The sequence below is a fragment of the Protopterus annectens genome, chromosome 2.part1 (genome assembly GCF_019279795.1).
Source record: "Protopterus annectens isolate FY-2018-M chromosome 2.part1, PAN1.0, whole genome shotgun sequence".
Taxonomy (NCBI): domain Eukaryota; kingdom Metazoa; phylum Chordata; order Ceratodontiformes; family Protopteridae; genus Protopterus; species Protopterus annectens.
In genome coordinates, this window is record NC_056729.1 from 420,272,175 (window position 1) to 420,295,436 (window position 23,262).

A 23,262-nucleotide genomic window follows, 5' to 3' on the forward strand; every position below is an offset into this window, starting at 1 on the left:
GGATTCTTCATTTTCAGAAGAGATTCAAGATTCTGAATCTGAATAGAAAGAAGCATGGATGGATAGATACCTTTTCCCCTCAGATTTCTGATTCAGACTCAGAGGATAACTCAGGTTTCTGACTCTTCCTGTGGGGTTTTCTCTTTCTCTGAGACAATTGCTAGAATGCACCAGTGTTTTCAGTGGGAGAACAATGAGGTTTCTTGGGTCCTCAGAAAATACTATTTGTTTCAAAAGCATTTTCCAGATCCTGTTCTCTCATTGCTGTAGAGGATGTGTGTATTATTGCCTTCAATTTTCCTGATAGTCTGTCCTTAAAAAGGCAGATAGAATGTATAAAGTTCCTTGTTTATTTAATTTTTATACACTATTCCCAAACCTGACCCAGCAGCTATAGCTCTAGTTGGTCCTACTTTTGCTAAGCACCCAGTTAATTCCAATAGTACTCTTTCTACTAGGGGTGGGAAAATTATTGATTGGTGTGGGGAAAAAGTGTATACTTCTATATCTCTGATTTTCAGAATTTTGAATTGTCAGTCTCAAATCTTAAAGTTTGTTATAACAACTTGTGAATGTACGAGGAATGTTTTATCTGCAGTTTCTTCTTGTGAGGAAAAATCTGCTTTAAATAACTTAAGTTTCTTTTGCACAACTCACTACTCTGTTTACAGTGTGTGTGTGTGTGTGTGTGTGTGTGTGTGTGTGTGTGTGTGTGTGTGTGTGTGTGTGTGTGTGTGTGTGTGTGTGTGTGTGTGTGTGTGTCTGTCTGTGTGTGTCTGTGTATGGCTCTGTTGATTCTTCTTCCTATGGCCACTGGTACTCTTTTGAGGAGATTTACATGGCGGAATTCTTGGAACCTCCCAGATGATGATAAAAAATGAAATTTTAAATTTAATAGATTCAGTGTTTGGCCCATCTGTTTATAGGTTCACAGGTTCATAGGACGATACTAGGCTATTGGCCCACAAGCCCTTTTATGCTTAGCCAAGAATTTCACCCATGTTCCCACAAAGTCAGCACCTGTTTTCCCTGTCCAACGAGGACACAGGTGGGATCCCAGGAGTATATTTACTGTTTCCCATCCAGTCATCCATGTTCGTGTTAAAGAGGCCTAGTGAGGTATTCTGCTTGACATGGAGAGGAAGTCTATTCCACAGATGGGGGAGTCACTGGGACACAAATCTAGCCTGCCAACAAGTTCTATTAATGTCACAGACCAGGTTGAGACCTTGCATGCAGGTTACACAAGTGGAGTTTAACTTATGGATATGCAGCAACTCCATCAAGGCTGAGTCTGAGACGGCCTTGTATGCCAGACACAGGTCACTTCAGAGTAGTCTATATGAGACTGAGTAGAGGGACAGGGCTTTTAGCCTATCTGTATAGGATAGGTGTTTGAGACCCTGGATTTTCTTGGTCAGGACCCTCTGTGGTCTCTCCAACTGCTGCATGTGCTTGTCAAGGTACATGCTGAATGGGGCATTGTACTTGATATTGGGTCCGGTAAGGTAGGAGTACAGGGATGCTATGATCTCCTTGTTCCTAGATGAAATACCCTTAATTATAAGGTGGGCCATGTAGAAAGCCTTCCATACAACAAAGGCAACATGGTGGTCAAAAGTCAGGTTGGTATCAACCTGGGTGCCCAAGTCCCTCACGACTTATTTTGTACTTAGTATGTTGTTATTAATGTGATAATTAGTGGGGACACCATTTTCCCCAAAGGAGATAATCATGCATTTCTTGGCATTCAGTTTGGACTAGGGGAATTTATGACAGTGCCCAGCTTGCAGTCATCTGCAAACTTGGTCAGCCACAGTTCACTGGTTTTGGCTTGCACCTTAGAAAAGTATATTCCAAACAGTAGAGGCCCCAAGACTGATCCATGGGGTACGCTGCTTGCTACAGGTCTACTACTGGAGGTGGCTTCCCCTGTTTTGACTGAGTGGGTTCTGTCAGTGAGCCAGTTAGCTACGCATCTGGTAACATATGGGTTGATGCCTAGCTGGCAGAGTTTATCTATTATGCCCGAGTCGTGAATAGTTGTCGAAGGCTTTGGCTAGGTCAAGGTAGATGGTGTGCACTGACTTCTCCTCATCCATGGCTTGGGTAATTGTTTCGAAGAAGATGACCAAGTTTAACAGGCATGATCTCCCTTTGACAAAACCAAACTGAGTGGGATCAAGCATTTGGAGGTTGACAATATCCTTGTCTATAAGGTCCATGATAATGTGTTCCATGGCCTTGTAGATCAGGCTAGTTACGCTGATAGGCCTATAATTGCCTGGGCTGGTGGATGCTCCACCTTTGTGCAGAGGGATGACAGTGGCTGTCCTCCATTCTGTTAGGACAAAGCCAGTGCACAGGCTTTGGTTGAATAGGGTGCCTAGTGGTGCTGAGAGCTCTTGCCTGAGTTCATGTAGGACACAACCAGGGATGTTGTCGGGTCCATGGAGGCTGTATATTTTGCCTTTGAGAGGGCATTAATAACCTGCTACTTGGTGATAAGGGGAGGGGGGAAGGTGCTGCGGATGTCCTGGTTTACTGATGGGGAGGATGGCGGGGGGGGGTTACTGAACTTCTCTGCCAGCAGGTTGGCTATATCTATGGCATTTGTGTATTTGGTATTCCTGACCACCAGTTCAGAGCAGATTTGGGAGTTACCTTTGAGACTGCAGACATATGCAAAGAAGGCCTTGTGATTGTCCTTAGTGGATGTGGCCAATTTGGACTCAAAGTTAGCCTTAGAGGATTTCACCAGTGATCTTATTTGCTTGCTCAGACAAAGGAGAGATTGCTTCCAGCTTGGGACCTGCTTGTTCTTGGTCCTGGACAGCAATTTTTTTCCTTTTATTATAGAGTCTGTTTATAGCTTCTGTCCACTAGACAGGTTTATTCTTCCTTGAGGAAAATGATTTGGTCCTGTCAGGTATTGCTGAGTCCATGCAGCTATATAGGTGCTTATACAGTTTTTTGGTGTAGGCTTGGACATTAGTGCTTGATTCAACTGAAGGGATGATGGCTGTGAAGCTGCTTATATCTGCTCTCAGGTGATTGTAGTCAGCTTTGAAAAAGTTTTTTTTATTCGACCCGGGTGGGGGTGGGGGCTCAGAGGAGATGGTGACTTTGAAAGTGATTGCTTTATGGTCGGATCTTACCACGGAGGATGACACTGTGGGGGTGCTACACTGGCTACTCATGTTAGTTAGTACCAGGTCCAGGATATTTTCACCTCTTATGGAGGTTTGACCAGCTGATCCAATGCATTGACATTGACGAAGTCGAGGAGTCTCTGGGCATTCATGTTTGAGCTAGAATAGGTCTTTCACTCTATAGTTGGGTAGTTTAAGTTGCCCAGGATCAGGGTAGAGGGTTGAATCCTGACAGATTCAAGTAAGTCTAGACAGGTGGAGTGGGCCTCCTGAGTCATGGTTGGGGGTCTATAGCTAGCTATGATTGAAAAGGTATTTTGTCAGTAGTTAACTGCACCTGGAGTGTCTCCTGTGCGTCATACTGTTTGACCTGCCTGGAAGTGTGTATGTCTTTAATAAATATTGAAACTCCACCTCCTTTGGCTTTGTAGCCCTCTGTTTGAGGTCTGGAAGTATGGTAGGACAAGTAACTAGGCTAATTACCCCTGTGGGCTATTTTAAGCTTAGCTAATTGCCCCATGTGAGAATCAAACCTTGGACCTTGTGTTTGTAAGGTAAACACCTTAACTATTATGCCAATCTTCATCTCAAAATGGTATGAGAAAGATACAGTGGTCTCTGAAATATTTTTTGTTCCAGCACCAACATCCTTTATCTTTTCAAATCCCAGTGCTGAGATTTGTCAGAATAGAAATCATTTGGTGGAGACAACAGGTATCCTTAAATCCAGGTCTCCCTTTCTCCCTCCTGATCCAAAGCAGTCAGCCACTACACACACCTCAGACTTTTTCTTGGGAAGTAGTTTCAGGTGGAATAAAAGTGTAGGACACGTGGTTCACCAAGGGCATATGCAAGCACACACATATCAAGGAAATGCTTGCCCTGGTCAAGGCAGTCAACTTTCTGAACCATCTTTGGCCCCTGGGACTTCTACATGTGGTTACAGAAGAATACCACAGTCATGTGGTACATTGGCAAGCAAGGAGGAACCAGGTCATGCTCCCTTTGCAGATTAGCCATGTTAGCTTGGGATATAGCTTCACAGGTCAATATCACTCTACAGGCTTCCATCAGAAAACAATTGTGTAGCAGACAAGCTGAGCAGGACCAGGGCAAACCTTCATGAATGGAAACTAGATCAGGGGGTCTTCCAAGATTTGATCCATCTGTGGGGAGTTACTCAAGTAGACCTCTTTCCTTCCTGTCTGAACAGCCAACTAACAAGATTCTGTTCCATGACTCCACACAAGAAGGCCTGGAAGACAGATGCCTTTTCTTTTCCTTGGACAGGAATGTTCCTGTATGCTTTTCTACCCTTCCACTAATGTCCAGGGTACTTCTGGAGATTCAGTAGGAATCCTCCAGAATTATTTTGCTGACTCCCTTCTGGCCCAGGCAGCTGTGGTTCTTCCGTCTTTTGGAAATGGCCAGGAGCAATTTCCACAAGCTTCCTCACAGACTGGATATAATCACACAAGAACAGGGGTTTTGATACACCCAACATCAATAGCTTCAATTTATTGCCTGGATGATATGGTCCTAATTCCTTTTTGGAACCTGATTACTGAGATTGTGCAGCAGGCACTAATGGAGGCATGAAAGCCTGCTACTAGAAAATTGTATATTAGCAAATGGAAAAAATGGAAAAGTTGGAGCAAACAACATAACCAGCACCTATTCAGGGCTAGTTGTTCTCTACTTTTCCAGTATTTTTGTGAGTTACTATCCTATGGCCTTTCTTATTCCTATATCAGGGTTAATTCATCAGCCATTTCAGCATGCCTGCTGATGAATCCTCTTCTTTCAATGCAGTCTCTTATCAAAATGATTTTGAAAGGGGTTTTGCATAAGAGGCCTCCAAGAAAACCAGTGATCCCTCCTTGGGATCTTAATTTTGTGTTAGAGAAGCTAACACTCCATTTGAATCAGCTTACCTGGCTGACTTGAGGTTCCTAACATGGAAACAGATTTGCTGATTACTTTGACCTCTGCAAAAAGGGTATCTGAGTAGCAAACTCTTATGGTGAGTCAACCCTATCCCATTTTCTACAGGGACTGGGTTTCTTTTAGAACTAATTCTTCTTTTATGCCTAAAGTGATATCTAAGTTTACTTTAAGCCAAACTATCCATCTCCCCATTTTCTTTTCTGAACCTAAAAATGAGGGAGAAAGGATACTCCATACCTTGGATGTCCATAGGCAACTCAGAGGTACTATCTTGACAGAACTAAATCTTTCAGATCTTCAGACCAATTGTTAATTTCTTGTGAAGGTAAGAAGAAGAGATAACCTGTGTCAAAACAGGCTATTTTCAAATGGTTGTCTAAGGCTATTACCTTTTGCTATACAAAACCATAATAAAACTATTCCAGGCAGGGTCAAGACCCTCTCTACCAGGGCCTTGGCTTTATCTACAGCTTTTTGGAAAGGGTTGGATTCTTGAAGTATTATAGAATCTGCAACTTGGTCCTCTGTACATACTTTTACAAAGCACTATAAATTGATTCCTTCTATAGGACCATATCAGGCTTTGCTAGGACCATTCTCCGGAGGCTCCTGGACTCTTTTTCTTCCATCACCCAAATGTAATTAGCTAAGGTAATCTACCCATATAGCTAAGGCTACTGCAGCAGTGATAAGTATGATGAACATAGTACAACTTTATAAGTAAACTAAACATAACAGTAGATGTTCGAATGATCATTGTTGCAGAAGCCACTCCCTCTTGTTTCTTGGTGTGCTTTTTATGCTAAAGTGTAGGCATTTATGTTTTGTTGTTCCTAGCTTTGTCCTTTCTTCCCTCTGTCTGTTGGCATGGAAACTCTGAAGGGCTTTGCACCCAAACTTGTCTTTTAGTCAGCTCACCTTGAGCTGACTGACAGTATGTGGTAGGTTCCCTGAAGCTTTGGAAGCTTGCCAGCCATTATATCTTTGGCAGAGTATAACCCATGTAGCTAAGGCTAATGTAGCAGTGATCACTCAAACATCTTGTACTTGTACACCCTTAATTTCCCCTACAAACATACATCTGCAGAATGTTTGCACCATTTGTCATGAAAGTGTCTCCATATTCTGTCAATTTGATCCATAGCTATTGTGTGCCTCTGCTTCCTGTTGTGACTGAGGAGTATACTCACATGTTGTTTGGGTGCCATTTTAAAATATAGGTTCCACTATACGTTGGATGATACGTTCCCCAACTAGGGAGGATGTACCTAGTAAGGCAGTCTATATGGTTGCTACATTTTACTATTGATATTTTCATCTGTGCCCTTCATATCTAATATGGTCTTGTTCTCCTGCATAAGACATTTGAAATCTGCACATCATTATCGCCCATCTGGTATGTGTATATCTTATTTACTGTGTGTTATATATCAGGTAGAATGCTACATGATGCCTTTTATGTGCTTACTACTCGGTTGTGTACAGTTATCTTTTTACATGACACAGGCATTTCAACCCTCACCACTGGTAGTGGAGTCAGAGATGGACATGGCAGATAGGTTTTAGTAGTTGTATTGACATTATCTGCCATATTTGCTTGTTATGTAAATGACATGGCATATCTCTGTTATGTAGGGTCCCTGAACCACCCACAGCCACAACAACCTGGTAAGCCCATATCATCATTAGCATTGTAGTTGTATATTTGTCCAAAATGTCAGTACTATGCTGCATCATTTGACTGAATATATGTGACATGTGTCAACTGTTTCTTTTTGCAGCATGTCCACTACCTGCCTCCTCCAGTAGCCCATCTACTGATCCTGAGGTGTGATGTGATGTGCCACACACTGATAGTACTGCTAATGGCACACGAGCCACTTCATTGGGTTTATTGTCTGGTCTGGAAGGGGAATGACATATGGTTCATGGTGTAGCCTGTGATAGGGAGGATAACATCACTGTCCAAAAAAGTTCTTATTAGAGCTACCACCAACACCTGAACGGGCATTCAAAACACAAATCGGCCCTTCTCAGAGCTCACAGAAATCTGTATCAGCTTCGGTAAAACCAGCCGGAGGCACAGACACAGCTTCGGTGAACCAAACAAAACAGTTCTTTTTAGAACTACCGCATCTGCCCGAAATTGCATTCTAAACACAAAACAGCTCTTCTCAGAGCTCATAGAGATCTGTAACAGCTCTATATAGAGCTCCAGCTGCCCACAGGAGCTCCACCACCGACTACACGTAGAAATCTGTTCACCGTTTAGGATCAAGAGTGAAAGGCTTTGTAAAATATGATGTGCAATGTAGACAACCAATGGCTTATTTCCATCAGTTGTGATCTGTGCTGCTGTTGTGGGGCAACACTATGTGAACGTCACTATTTAGTCTATGTATATTTGTATACGTGGCTTGTCATGACTCAAAGATGTATGTCAGACATATTGCCTTAGCTAGAACATATGTTCATAACCTCCATCGTTCATGCTCATTTCTTCTCACCCCTGTGTCTTCCTGATCATCCTGTGACAGCTCTGATAACTCAACATCAGACATCTGGGGATGTTCATCATCCTGATTACTGCTGCAGTAGCCTTAGTTATATGGGTTATATCCTACCAAGGTTATAACAGCTGGCCGGCCTCAAAAGCTTTAGAGCACCTTTCACATGCCAAAACCATCAGGCTGTTCAAGCAGAACTGACTAAAAGATAAGTTTGGGCACCAAACCCTTTAGAGCTTTACTGCCACTGAAGAATACGCTCCTCTGAGGCTTTCGAAGATTGATGGTTGGTCTGTGCTGCTCCTTTGCTGGGCAGATAATTTCCCTTTGGAGAAAAACCTCCATTTAATAATTTTGCTTATTATTTATACTTTTCTCTTCTGGAAAGTTATTTTAAATCTAGGAGTTTGTGTTTTAACAGACTGTCACAAGATTGTACTGTACTTTTAAACAGAAGCACTTTTTTCCTGTCAGTATAATAAAAATAGTTTAAAGTAACCAAAAAACATTTTTGTGGAGAAATTCTGTTTATTTTACTTTGTGGAACTGGCATAATGTTTTAAAGTGCTTTTTAGTGTGTTGGTCTAGGAAAAAGTGCCTTTTAAAGAAATTTTATTTTTACTGGTATTTACTATGTTTTCCCTGAGAAAGAGGCACAGTTTTTGGCTTGACCATGGAACAAAATGTCAGTCCCATGGTTGCTCCTTCTTTCAGCCAGAAAAAGAAAAATGTTAAGCAAACTGCCTTTTCCACCACAGCAGGGCTAGAAATTTGCCTCCCCCTCCCCAGGTGGGCGACTCTGCTGTGGCCATTTGTTGTACCTCAGGCAACTCATCTTTTACCCTGAATCCCTCTGGGGTAACACCTACAGCCACTATGGACTAATATGGGGTAGGTCACCCACACCAGTGGCTGGTAGACCACCATGTTCTGAAGTTATCCTGTTGTACAGCATGGCATACCCAGTGACCATCTGTGATGCCTGTTCTGGTGTGTATTGATGTGTACCCCGGATGTGTCCAGACATCTGAATCTTGCTTTCAGCATGCCAAACTCACACTTGATGGTGTTTTTTGTCATTGTGTTTGCTCTGTTGTTTGCATCATTGGCAGGGGTTGATGGGGCTCTGTATGGTGTCATTAACCAAGGCTCCAGTGGATAATCACAGTCACATGTTTTTAGGAGGATGAGAAGGAATATTTGTTCATCTTGCTGTTGTAATGTCTGGTTACTGCTTGTTGTATAGTGGTGCTCTTGTACATACCTAGTAGGAGACACTCTGGTATTTTACCATGTTGGAAAGCAGACATCAGGGCACTTTCCCTCCAGACTGCTGCATCATGCGAATTACCAAGGTGGTTTGCCGTGATACCAGTAATGAGGTTGTCTGCAAAGCACGCCACCTTATAACTGTGCGATGGGCAACCCTGTCTATTGATGTACTGTTCAGCATCAATACAGCGGGGGTTTTGCTTGCAACATTGATGCAGTGTATTGCACCGAGGACATGGGGGACGTTGGCACTGGCAAAGAACTGTTGCATAACAGTTCTGCGCTCCATGGCTGTTGGGAAGTAGATGTGGATTCATCAACTTTGGCGCACATTGCTGCCAGTAATTGTGTAAGAATGTGACTGGCAGCTTTCTGGGACAGTCCTGCAGTATCTCCCATATACCACTAAAATGTCCAACAGGCTAGTATACCTAGACTTATGGACACTTGTTTCTATCTGTACTGTGAGATGGGTGAACATGTCCTGCACACAGCCTGCACCAGCTCTCTATCTGATCTGTAGCTATCTGTTATTTCCTATTCAGAAAGCTGGCTTTACTGAAATTTAACCCTGTGCCTGGCTAGCTTTTTTCTGGGACACCTTTGCAGATTGTCCTCTGTTATGGCTTGCAGTACTCCAGCCTGCTATAGCACATTAAATGCTGGTTGCTTTTTTTTTTTTTTTTTTTTTTTTTTTTTTTTTTTTTAAAGAAAAGTTTGTGGAATCCACTGGATTAACTAGGTATGTGTGGAATATAGTAGTGTTAAAACTAAGCACATATGACCTCCACTGAGTACTTTCAGAAAGTGGTTGTCGAAATATTGTGTCTCATTTAAATTGCATTGGGCACACCCATTGTGTTTTGGAATCTGGCAGGTTTGCTCAGAGTCTGTAATTATCCTACAGTAAATAGTTACCTGTTCTTGTTTTAGCATTTGTTATGAGACTAAGTTTACCACTGGTGCTCTGACATCTTCCTTTGGCTCGCTGCACTGTTTGCAACTATCTTTTGGAATCTAGCCAAAGATACACTGTTATAGGATAAATAACATCTCTTCTACTGGCCATACTAATATTCCTTCTGTAATGTAAATCTGTATGCTCATCCCTCATATCAAACATCTCACTCCTTCTCAAAGTTCACCTTCACTCTCTAATGCAGCTTACCCAATCCATTTTTATTGGACTCCTTATAATATCACTAAGTGTAGCACAGTGCAGAGAAACTCATCAGTGTCTTTTTTTTATCTTCACTGTAATGTTGTATGCCATAGGGCTTGAAAATCCAACCATCATTTTTCCTTTTCAAATTATGCAGTTATTGAAAGGAATTTGTGTCCATATACATGACAGAGAGAGAGAGAGACTACAGTTTGTTGTTTTGTTCATAAAGCCATTACTCACAATTTTATCTTCTAAGTGGGTGTGTTGCTGAAATCAGTAAAATACTATAAATCACAATTAAAGCTAAAGTGAAGCGGTCTTTCAAAGAGTTAGCTGTTGGAAAATATTTATGTGAAGAGGGTAAATTAGTTATAATGCAATATTTCCTAACAAATGGGCAACTACTCTCTTGTTGATGGGTGAAATAGCTTTTTGATTGTAGAAAATTGAGGATTGAGTGGAATAGTGTAAATTACTTGAAAGTTCCTAGGTCTCTGAAGTGCCAACTGTTAGTTAAAAGTAACTGAGCCAGAGGAGTAGTTAACAATAAGAGTAATGCGACAAAAAAATCTGCCATGAGCATACCTTTCAACCTGCAAACTTTGAAAATAAGAACAAAGACTCTTGAAAATGAGGTACATCTAGCCAAAAATATGGACATTTAATTAGCATAACATTTGAATACCAAATAGCTCTTAACTCTTCCTGCTTCCAGTTGAAATGTGAGAGACTACTCAGAAACATGTTTAAAAACAGAGACTGACAAAATTATGGAAAAATATATTATTCGAGTCATTGTAAACAGGTCGACTTTAATGTACTGTATATCAAAAGTCTACCACACAAGGTCAAGAGAGATATAAGATGTGTGTCCTCTTTCTTTAAATTATTGGCTTCACTAGTATGTTGACTTTGTACTGTAGTTTTCTGTACAGTATACACTTCAAAATCACATGTGATGAGGAGGACTCAGCAAACTGTGTGAAGGTGTAAATCAACCCCGAAAATAGGGACATACCTCCCAAAACAGGGACATGATGTGCAGTGATAAATCAATCCTCAAAACAGGAATGGTCCTCCAAAATGTTACTTGGGGAAATAATATCCTAAAAGAGTTGAGAGGTCTATGACAGTTTCACTAATACAGCATCAGAGGCCAGTGACTCACAGCACTGTCATTACAAGTGAAGGCAGCAGCAAATTAACTGCTATAAGGTATCTAGTCTGTCATATTATGGGGGGCACAAAAGGCAAATGAAAAACAAACTCGTCATTTCAGTAGCCCCTATCCAAACCACTTTGAGGTGTAACAAATTAGAAAAAAATACTAGATACTTGGAGGGGTTTGCAGCATTAATAATAATACACGAAAGAGCAGGATTTCATGAAAATGTATATTTTCCAGTTTCTGAATGTAGTTTTCCTTTAATGTTCCATCAAGAAGTCCTGCGTTTGTGCATGCCGTCATCAAAAGGGATTTGTAGTGTTTTCTTTTTTTTTTAACAGATGGTACTCGTTTTTTTTTTTTTTTTTTCTACTTTGGTCCTACCATAATTTGCTGTGAGAACTTTTTTATTTTTATATATTTTGCTGAAAGTCACTGCTATACATAGTCCTGCCAGGTATCTTTGTGTGTGTGTGTGTGTGTGAGAGAGAGAGAGAGAATTTGTGCACAAGCATGCTGTTTACCTTTGTCTGTGCCTTGCTTACCATCAAACCACCCCCTATAGTGCACATACATTCCCTAGGGGTGAGGAGTTCCTCCCAGATGCATTCCTTATGGGTAAGAAATACCTCCCAGAGCCCATAGGGAAAGAGCCACCAGCATCCTGGCAATAAGTGTATTTTTATGGATAGCCTAATCCTGCCCCTCCCCTTAAGTGGTGGCTTGGGCACTTGTATCACCTTACAAATCACCTATGCTTCTCTGACAGTTCGCATATGCTCGTCCAAGCAGCTGACAAGGGCTTTTTATCACTGGCTTGTGTGGTCACACTCACATCATTCCTGTACTGGTCTCAGCATTTATGACACTATCCCTATACTCCGGCAGTGAGAATTGGAGTGACAGCCTGGGCCAACTGGAGCCTTCCCCCAGAATGGGCACTGCCATCCTGCCAGACTCTGTTGTCAAGTGCACAGAGTGGCTAATAAAATTCAGGTTTCCTGGGCCATAGTCAGGTCTTTATCCCTGTAAGCCAATGTCAAGGCTTCTGCTGTACATAATTTCACGTGTGACACTATGTATTTGCATCAGTTATTCACTTTCCAATCATTGTCCCTGCAAATATGTGTCTTGATTTCCTGTTGTAAGGTAGATGCTTTGCTGTACAGTATTGTCTTAGCATTGCACTTTTAAGTCGGTGTTAGAATTTTATACTAGGGATTTAATGTGTGTGTGTGGGGGGGTGTCTGTATATGTATATATATATATATATATATATATATATATATATATATATATATATATATATATATTTTTTTTTTTATAACATATATATATATATATATATATATTTTTATAACATATATATATAGAGAGAGAGAGACCGAGCAAGAGAGAGGGAGATACATATGCATATACACCCACATAAATGTATGAATGTAAATTTTTATTTTTCTTTTTGGAGGAGTAACAGTCTTTTGCTATAACCTAGATCTCTCAGCCATTAAGGAACCACAAAGGGTCTGCCTACCATGTTTTGTTATAGAACAACAGCCAGGGGAAGGGATAAGAAAAACACTTCTTTTTTTTGCGGGGGTGGAGATGGACAGTCTATCTGTGAGTGATCTGAGGAAATTTCAACATTCAATCTGAAAATTATTTAGAAGCCATTGGCCTTCTAATAATGTATGAGTATGGTACCTCTCCCCATCTATCTGTTTTTCTTTCTCATATTTTGGGGAACCAGAACATACAGGACTTGTCTACAGTTTTTAAGCAAACAGGATATAATAACCACCAAAGGAATATAATGATAATAGATCACTTTTATCTTCTTAGGCTGTGTATATTTCGTAGCTCTGCTGAATGCAGAACTTTGTTTGTTTATGTCCCCAGTAACTGGTAACATGTTTGCTACATCACAACTTTAACTGTCCTAACATACTTTTTGTCAGTAATTAACTTGTTTTTTTTTTACAATTGTCTTATTACTAATTTTTGTCTTGGTTATTTCTATAGGGTATTTTTGGTAAACCGGCTTCATAACATACCAGGATATTACAATTCACCTGGGAAAAATGATTTACATGAAACAGGTAAGTGATTTGATTTTAGAGTGTTCAATGATTTTGTATCTTTTCCAAGAAAAGTAGCTTTTTCCATCAGTAAGTTTGCCTTCCTGCATAGTTTAATATGAATGAGTATAAAACGGCATGTCACACTAGCAGTTGCATACAGTGTGGTGTATCTTATGTTAGACTGCTGCATGCAGTATGTGTATCTCACTTCCTAGGCTAGGCTGGGATTTAGCACAATATACATCCTGGAGTATGTTTATAGTGCTTCTAGAATGGACCCAACTTATCATGGAACTGGGAAGGAAGTATCACTTTACAAATATGTTTGACCACATAGAGAAGTGCATCACTGTATGCTTCCATAATGTGACTAAGGCAGTAGTATTACTCATTTTATTTACTTATTACATTTTAAATGGTCACATGCACTTGGTCTTGGGGATTTTTTTCCCAGAGGCAACTCCGGGAGAACATCGATACAGTTACAGAATTGTACATGTAAGTTGGTCAGATACAGTTTGTCTTCATTTTAGAGTAGGTAACATACAGTGCAGTACCTAAAAACTGCAATAACAGTCACGGGACCCTGTTGGAAAACACTTAGTAAGCACAAATGACTAAGTAAGATAAACATGAAAAGTCTGTTGCTAAAGCAAGAAGAAAAGACAGTTCTACAACTTCTACACTGTGGAGCAAAAAGGAAGCTTTGCTGCCACAAAAATAAAAATAAAATTAGAGAGTTAGAGAAAGAGGGAAACTTCTAATTTTAATTTATTTGTTACACCCTAGTTAATGATGTTACAGAGGCTGTAACAATTAAACTAATCTTAAGTCAACTTTTATTACAGTGGTTTATTACAAAGCACTTTACAAAATAGATGACCCACCACATTCACAAACACTCTAGTTACACAAGCTGGATGTGTTCAGTGTATGTTGTGTGTGTGGTCTGGAGTTTAGTGTGATCCATAATAATACATAAATTCTGCTACTATTGTTCAAACATTAATCATGCTTCATACGTGAAAGGGGTGTATCAGAGTGGGCATCTCAGTAAATGGCAGGGCATGCCAAGTGGTATTATTACCACTACTAATCTGTCTCTTTTCTCTTTCATTTAATGTCTCTGATAATTTTTTGCATTTTATAATAGATACTACAGAATTTTTCCCGGCTGACTGTTGTTTGTGATTCTTAAAATTTTGATTTATATTCATTACTGACTTATTTGTGAAGACCTTTGAACAGGTTTTGTTTCATTGTGAGTTCCACATGTTGAAGCAAACAAAAACTACCACTAATGGCATCAGCACACTTTACATATTTATTCTCATTGATATATGACAGATTTTTTACAAACTCAAAGGCTATCATCAGTGACATAATCCAAGTCTGAGTCGCATTTAGACCCAGTCATGTAAAAAGCAGAATTGTTACCACTGCCATTAATGAGAAGTTCAATTTTAAACAAAGGGCCTGAATGTTTGTTCTAGTTTTGGATTCAATATTACTGATTTGGAGTGAGATTCATAAATATTGTCTGCAGTTGCGCAGGGCTGGTACACAATCCAAAGCACTCATCAAAGAGCCCAATGCAATTCATATATAGACCTGAGCATAATAGAATAGTAACATACACTACTGCATACCTGAAGGCCTAGGTTCACAGTAGGTATACTAATGAAGTGTGGTGCCATCCTTTGTGATTCATTAACCTGGAAATTGTGACAGACAAGGTGGGGAGATGCATACATTTACACTGGTACAACTGTATATTCAAGGCAGATAAAACCCCATCCATGCATTTTGTAGAATAGTGTGTGTGTGTGTGTGTGTGTGTGTGTGTGTGTGTGTGTGTGTGTGTGTGTGTGTGTGTGTGTGTGTTGTACCTTTAAGATGCATTTCAAGGACAGCATGTGCATATAAATAGCAAGCACGTGCTAGCTTCAGTGCCATTTTGAGAGTGCAGCCAGAGAGTGAACATGTATGAGTGTGACAGCTAGTTTGTTTATAAGTTTATCTAAGTTAAAGTTATTAAGCCTCGATTTTGATGTGTTTATACATAATAAAGCTGCTTGAACAGAACCCACAAATGCTCGTCTGTTTTATCCTGACTGGACGAGCGACATGGTGTCAGAACCTGGATTCCAGAGACTGGTTTTCAGAGCTATGAGGTGTAAAGTTAACAGTGAAGGTAAACTAAGTGAACCAAGTACAAAAAAGGGCCAGAAATGAATCAAAGGTAATGAAAATTTGCACAAATGATTTACTTATTAAAAAAATGGACAAGGGCACAGACTGCATTCTTAAACAAGTGAGAGGCACAAAAAGTTTATTAATTAAACAAAATGTTTGAAATTAAGATATTTGATGAAACGATTATCAGAAAAGCACATAAGGGGTTTGTAATTACTTTGGAATTGTAAAACAAGCATGTTTAAAGTAAAACAGACATGTTTAGAATAAAATGAAGACAAGAAAAGTATAATGGGCATGAAAAAAGATTAAACAAGCAAAATGAATATAATAAAGTGCAAAAAGGGCATATTAAGCATAAATAAAGCAAGGCAACTGCATGTTTTTTGACAAAATACTGTGTTTTGGCATAAACTACTATTTTGCATTGATTGAAATATCAAGGGCACAACTAGAGTTATTCTCAGTATCTCAAAGTGTATAAAAGTGCTTACAGTGTGTGCTTATTACTGTGCATTTATTCTGAAGAGTTTATTTGTGTGCGAAGTGCAACTATTTCAAAATGTTTCTTGTGCTGGATGAGGCTATTCACAAAGTGCCACCATTACAGAGTGTTTCTTGCACTGTAAAGAGTTATTTAGCAAAGTACAGCCATTTTGGGAAAATGTCAATGTGCTGTGTACTGCTTATTCACAAAGTGCAATTACTTCAAAATGTTTTTACTCTGAGTTTCTACTGTCCAGTTTATTCACACAGTGCAGTTATTTTGGCATGATTCTTACACTAAGAGGTCATTTTTTACAATACAGTGATTTCAAAAGTATTCTTGTGCCCGAGAGACTTATTTCGCAAAATTCAGTTATTCAAAGGCTTGTTGTGCTATTGGGCATAGTTACAAATACGGTCTTAAATTTCTGGCATATGTATATGTGTGTGAGTGCTCATGCATATTTGCAAAAGCCTTCACTGGTATGTGTTAATATGGCAGAGGCATTTCGAAAACCAGGACCACTTGTATTTGATCAGAATATTGCAGAGAATTAGAGAATATTTGAGCAAGAGTAGGATATTGTTTATACAAGCAGCTTATTCTGACAAAGATGCACATACCAGGGCATTCATTTTGCTAAACCTAGCTGGGTCAGAGGCCATTGAAAGAGAACGTTCATTTGTGTATGCACCAGCAGTATATGAGGGAGAAAAAACTCACACAACTATAAAGAAAGGTCACTTAAAAATGCAAGTTGATCATATAGAGAGCTGCGACTCTGCTTTCTGTGTAGATGGTGTGTCAGTGATTGGTCAAAGGGTTGATGCAGTAAATTTTTTGGCAAAGAATGAAGTGTTTTGTCCTGTCCAGATCAATGGTAAATCCACTGAGCTCAAAGGAGACACTGGTTCAAAGTGTAATGTTATGTCAGCAGATACTTTTGTTAAGGTGAGAGCCGGTGAGCAACTTAATGTGACCAGTTGTGTGAACCTTGTTGCTTATGGATGTGAAGAAATTCATACTGAAGGCTCAGTAGTGCTTTAATGTTATTTGGCTAAGAACTGCTGCATCTTATTATTCTATGTAGTCTGAAGACCTGTGCAGTCATTGTTGGGTCTCAGAGACAGTTTGGGAATGAATCTGCTTTCCTTTACCAAAAAAGGTCATCATATAAGCACATATCCTAGTTCTAATTTTGCTGAAACTGTTGGTGTTTTTGATGACAAGTTAGGCAAACTTCCAGTCGTGTATTCTATGAAGTTAGACCCAGAAGTCAGTCCAGTGGTCAGACCAGCAAGAAAAGTGCCAACCAACTGAATGGGTGTTATCCATGGTAGCAGCTGACAAGAAAGGCTCAGATGAAATCAGAATATACATTGACCCAAGAGATTTGAACAAAGCATTAAAGAGACCACATCATCCCATGCATACAGTCGAAAAAGTTGCAGCTCTAATACTGAATGCCATTGTTTTTTATGTCTTCTATGCGAAAAGTTAATTTTGGCAAGTGATGCTTGATCACAACTCTTCACTACTGACTACTTTCAGTACCCTGTTTGGAAGATATAGATTCCTCAGGATGCCATTTGGAATACATTCTTTCAGCATGCAGTGGAGCAAATTTATTTTGGTTATCCTTGTGCTATAATAGTAGATGATTTATTGGTTGGAGGCAATGGTGAAGCAGAGCATGACAGAAACCGTAAGAGAGTTCTAGACACAGCACTTGAAGTGAACTTGAAGTGCAATCCTCTGAAGTGCAAATTCAGACTACCAGAAGTTACATATGTAGGTCATTTATTTACTAGCACTCATTTGTAACCAGACCCATCCAAGCAAGCAGCCATGTTTTGAGATGTCAGCACCACATAATGTTCAATCTCTACAAAGATTTCTTGGTATGGTCAACTTTAGGCAAGGTTATACCTGACTTCAGTGAGTTGACAGCACCAGAGAGCATTTGAAGACCTTAAGCAGAAAATTGCCACCCCAGCTACATTGTTACTATGATGTCACTAAACCAGTCACTCTTTCCTGTGATGCTTCAAAGTTTGGTCTTACCACAGTTATTCTTCAAGAGAGCAGACCAGTAGCCTGTGCACCTAGATCCCTTACCCAAACTGAAATGCAATATGTTCAAATTGAGAAATAACTTTTGGCAATAGTATTTGCATGTTCAAAGTTTCATGATTATAATTATGGTCAAGCTATTCACATTGAAACTGATCACCAACCTCTAGTCAATTTTAAAGAAGCCTATTCATTCAGCTTCAGTGAGATTACAAAGAATGATGCTCAAATTGCAAAAGTACAACTTCAAAATGGTCTATACAAAAGGCTAACTTCTTTATCTGGCTGATACCTTATTCAGATCACCCAGGAATAGAGTGGAACGGCTTCATGCAGAGAATAGTAACTTTCATGTCATGGAAGTATGTAATTTTTATACCACGAGACTTGATGAGCTGAGAGATCATACAAAGACTGATCCAATTTTACAAAAGCTCAACCACTACATTAATGTTGGATGGCCATCAAAGCAATCTAGTGCACCACCTGAAGTGCAAGCTTATTTTTCTTACAGAGATGAGATGTTGATGGAAGATTGTATTATTTTCAAAGGGCCTAAAATTGTTCCTGCTTCCTTACAATGTGAATATATCCAGATTTTGCATTGTGGTCACCCAGGTTCTGAGTCTACCAAAAGAAGGGCAAGAGGACTAGTATTTTGGTCTTTTTCTAGCAAAAGACATTGATAAAGCACTTTCTTCTTGTTCAGTATGCAATAGTACTAAACCGCAATTGCAAAAAGAACCACTTCAGCTAAATCAAGTTCCTGAACTACCTTGATCAACAGTAGCCACTGATGTAGTTGAGTGGAACGATCAGCATTACTAAGTGTTGGTAGACTCTTATTCGAACTGGTTTGAGATTGATTTACTACCTAACCTAATGTCCACTGTTATCACCAAGTTGAAACGTCATTTCTCAGTCCATGGTAGTTCACACAAAGTTATTTCTGACAATGGTACCCAATTTACCAGTCAGGTTTTTCAGAAATTTTCAAAAGAATGGGACTTTGTAGATGTTACTAGTAGTCCAGAATATCCACAGTCAAATGGACTAGCTGAACGTGTAGTACAGAGTGCAAAGCAATTACTAGAGAAGTCAAAGTGTGATAATACTGATGTCTTTTTGAATTTACTCAATCTCAGAAACATACCCCGTAATTATATACTTGGCTCGCTTGCTCAGAGACTTCTATCTAAGCAAACCAGAACAACATTGCCTATCAGTTCCAATTTGCTGAGGCCTAAAGCAAAGAACAACAAAACAATCATAGCCCGACTATACAGAAAGCATTCTTTCCAGAAGTCCATCTATGATAAATCAAGCAGATTTCTTCATCCATTGAAAAAAGGAGAGACAGTGAGGATACAAACAGGGAAAGGTTTCAACCGGATCAGTCAAGTAACAAGTATATGTGCCAAGCCGAGATCCTAGTTTGTAGAATGTGAGGGTATGGAGTACAGGAGAAATCGCAGACATCTTCTTCCTGTATCAGAATTGATATCATGGCATTGTTCCTGTGATACAGACTCTAGATCTCAGAGTAATCCAGACAATGTTTCTGTTGCAGAATGTGTCTTAACTTCTACTTCCATTCCTGATGTCCCTAAGGTTGAACATTCAGCACAGACAGTCCCAGTTGCCAGACTGAATTCTAATTTTTATGTCACATGATTTGGTCATATTTCCAGACCTAGTGTGAAATACACAGCAACCTGGACATAATTGTCTATATGTATTTAGTTCTGTATAATTTATTTATTTAACATTTGTTTACCAGGAAAGTCCAACTTGGAACGAAGACAATTTCAGTGGAGGCCTGGGGAGAAATGCTTCAGATGCATGTCTTTGTAACTTAGGAGGAAACCAGAGTACCCGGAGAAAACCCACATGAATGCAGGTGGACATGCAGACTCTGGACAGAAGGCACTCCAGCCGAGAATTGAACCAGAGAATCTCTTGCTGTGAGGCGACAACAGTATCGCTGCACCACCGCGCCATCCAAATAATTGCATGATAATGAATTATTTGTATTAATTGCATGTCAATTGATGTCTTCATTATTGCATGAGTGTTTCTCAAAGAGGGAGGATATAGAATAGTGTGTGTGTGTGTTGTACCTTTAAGAAGCGTTTCAAGGACAGCAGGTGCATATAAATAGCAAGCACGTGCTAGCTTCAGTACCATTTTGAGAGTGCAGCCAGAGAGTGAGCATGTATGAGTGTAATTGCTAGTTTGTTCATAAGTTTGTCTAAGTTAAAGTTATTAAGCCTCAATCTTGATATATTTGTACATAATAAAGCCGCTTGAACAGGACCCACAAATGCTTGTCTGCTTTATCCTGATTGAACTAGTGACACACTTGATATCCACATGGAAGTGATATACTGTTTGATATAATATAGCAGAGAGTAACATCAAGAAAAATATATGTCTGAAACTGAACAATAATCATAAGTAAAATGATTGGAACTGTGCCACATACAGCATTGGAGATACATTCACACAAGCTTGTTAATACAATCCCTTGTACCTTGGCACTGCCTAAATCTCTGTAACTAACAGGCTTGTGTGAATCTCTACCACCAATGGGGCTAAATCCTCAGTATTGTGATGTATGCTAATGTTATGTGTTATATGATATGCTGTCATAGCCAAGTAAGCAAAACTATTTAAGAATCAGACTTCCATGACTGTAGAACATAGCAGGCCATTGCACTGCAGCCCAAGAGGCAATCTCAAACAGCTGCATAATAGATAAAGATCATGTGCAACCTTTTTTTGCACATGTCTATAGTCTTTCTCTTTCTTCTGGATGACAGGAGGGCTTTCCTCTCTGCAAATCAAGTTTACTGGATGTTCTCTTGTTTCATTTTACCATTATTTGCTGTTCGCAAACTTTGGTTCTCCATGGAGTTGTGAGGGCAGTACTTCCCGTCTTTGCATTATCACTCTTGTCCCTTTAATGATATAAAGTTGAGTCTTCCCTGAAAGTCTTGCAATAGTAGGCTGAATCTTTTTTCCTTGTATGTTTTTTTGTAAGTATGTAAATATCATGTTAATGGTGCACATGGGCTGAGTTCAGTATCTTCATTTATTAATGGAATGTTGTTTTGCTTTACCATGCATTTTCCAGGAAAATGAACTATAAACTATGAAACTTTAACATCTAGCATTATTGTCTGACTGTAATCCTCAGTTATTTATTAGAATATTTAAAGTTTTACGAGGGACAGACAGGGTAAAAATATGAGGCAAATTCAGGGGTCGTTCTGCAAAAATCATGGACAAGTGAAAGGTAAAATTCAGTGACAAGCAAAATCAGACATTTAAGAGTTATGGACTTTGTGCTGCAAATTATGTACTTGTGTGACAGTGAAACAGATGCAGCCTTCACATTTGTTTTCACATAAAATAAACGCAAACTTCATTGAGGTTTGAAGACCATTTTAATAAGCAACATATAACTACATCTAAAACTGAAAATTAACAAAAAGTAGAAGTAAAACTGCATCAATCTGAAAATCCTCTCTTTGTATGTTTTTCTCTCTCTTGCTGACTAGGTAATGACCTCTGCTGACCCTGACGTGATGTCAGCAAGGGGAGATGTGCAGAGTAATTAATGCGGGTGGAGTATGTTGTTGTTATACGGGGCATTTCTTGGAAGAGATCTTAAATGTAAATGTATTTATTTATTTAATTACTGAGAAAATATGACTGGGTAGGTGCCCATTTTCAGTGGAGGCCTGGAAAAAAAAGCCACAAAGTATTGCAGAAACATTTTAAGAACAATAATTTTACAATTTTTAATAATAATAAAAAAATCAACAGTTTAAATAATACCAAAGTAGACAAGTGTGCCAACATTGGTTAAAAATAGATGCAACTTATATAACAATGATTTAATATTTAGAAAAAAATGTAGCCAGTTTAGAGACATTAAAAGTAAGTTAGTATAATGCAAACAGGAATTGTGATATGAAGTGAGAGAGAAAAAACAGTGTTATGGTATATTTAGAGAGAGAGAGAGAGACTTACTGCAGTAAGGAAGTGAGCGAAGATGGGGAAGTAAGGATGTGTAAGGTATGAATAGATACTTGTTCAGATTTAGGGATATAGTTTATCATGGGGTATAGAACAGAACCAGATTTTACTAGGAAATCTTTCAGAATGCTTTTAAAGGACTGGAAGGAGAGTACTGACCTGATGGGTACAGGTAAGAAGTTCTAGGCCTAACATGGTATGAGTACAGACCATCCCCAGCAGATTTGAAAGTTTTGTGGTTAGAGAGGAGTTTTTGGTCATTGGATCGTAATGACAGAGTGGGAGCATAATTGTGTAGAATGGTATTTATTTCAGGGCAGGTAGATGGATACTGGATAATTTTATAGATAAGAACCAATTTAAGCTTTTTAGTGCTATACAGTGGTGGATTCTGAAAGGGGTATTTACTGCAAATTTTGTCACTTTATTAAAGCATTGTTCATTTTTTGTTTTTGTGAAGCCTGGAGGTTAGTATGGATGGGAGTGCCATAAAGTAGTGAGGGGAGGAAACAAGTAGTGGCAAGTGTAGTTTTAGTTGCATTGGTGAGAACGTTTTTGACTATAAAGCATTCGTAGTTTTTGGTGATTTTTTAAATGCAATTTTGTATATGCAGGTTGAATTTAAGATTATCATCCACTATCATCCCTAATAATTTGCATGAGAAATGACTTCAATAGTTGTATTATTGAGAGAGAAAGGGATCTGGGGAATAATAAGTTGCTTTTTTGGGGGGGGGGGGTTGAGCATGAGCTGTGAGTTACAAAGCTATGTTTAAGTGGCTCAGTGGCTGTTAAAGCTTCCTGAGTAATTGTTTGGAGATGTGCCAAGTTGTCTGATATGCATATGAATGTGGATTCATCTGTGTATTGTATTGTATTAGGAACACCTGTTGTGTGGATGTGTGGAATGTGTTGGTGAGAATGTTATAGAGGAGGGGAAAAAGAATCGAGCCTTGTGGTACACTGGTTGTGACTGGGAGGTATGGAGAGAAGTTGGAGTGCCATTACTGACTAATATCTATTGGACAAGTAGCTTTTGAACCATAGAAGGGTGGGCTGAGAGAGACCTAGTGAGGCCATTTGAAGTCGAACTTGCTGTAATACGCTATGCTGAAGGCTTTAGATGAGTGTAGAAATAAGGAGGAGAGTAGTATGCCATTATCTCTAGCTTTATTG

At 39.3% G+C, this 23,262-nt stretch overlaps 1 protein-coding gene across 2 annotated transcripts in view; it reads left to right on the forward strand.

Annotated features, from left to right (window-relative positions):
- Nucleotides 1-23,262, forward strand: part of LOC122794087 — a 307,770-nt gene that overhangs the window by 84,384 nt on the left and 200,124 nt on the right. For both annotated transcript variants that reach the window (XM_044062229.1, XM_044062230.1), the window contains exon 2: nucleotides 13,228-13,304. In XM_044062229.1, the coding sequence (XP_043918164.1) occupies nucleotides 13,228-13,304 (77 nt within the window). The remainder of the gene's footprint in view (nucleotides 1-13,227; nucleotides 13,305-23,262) is intronic.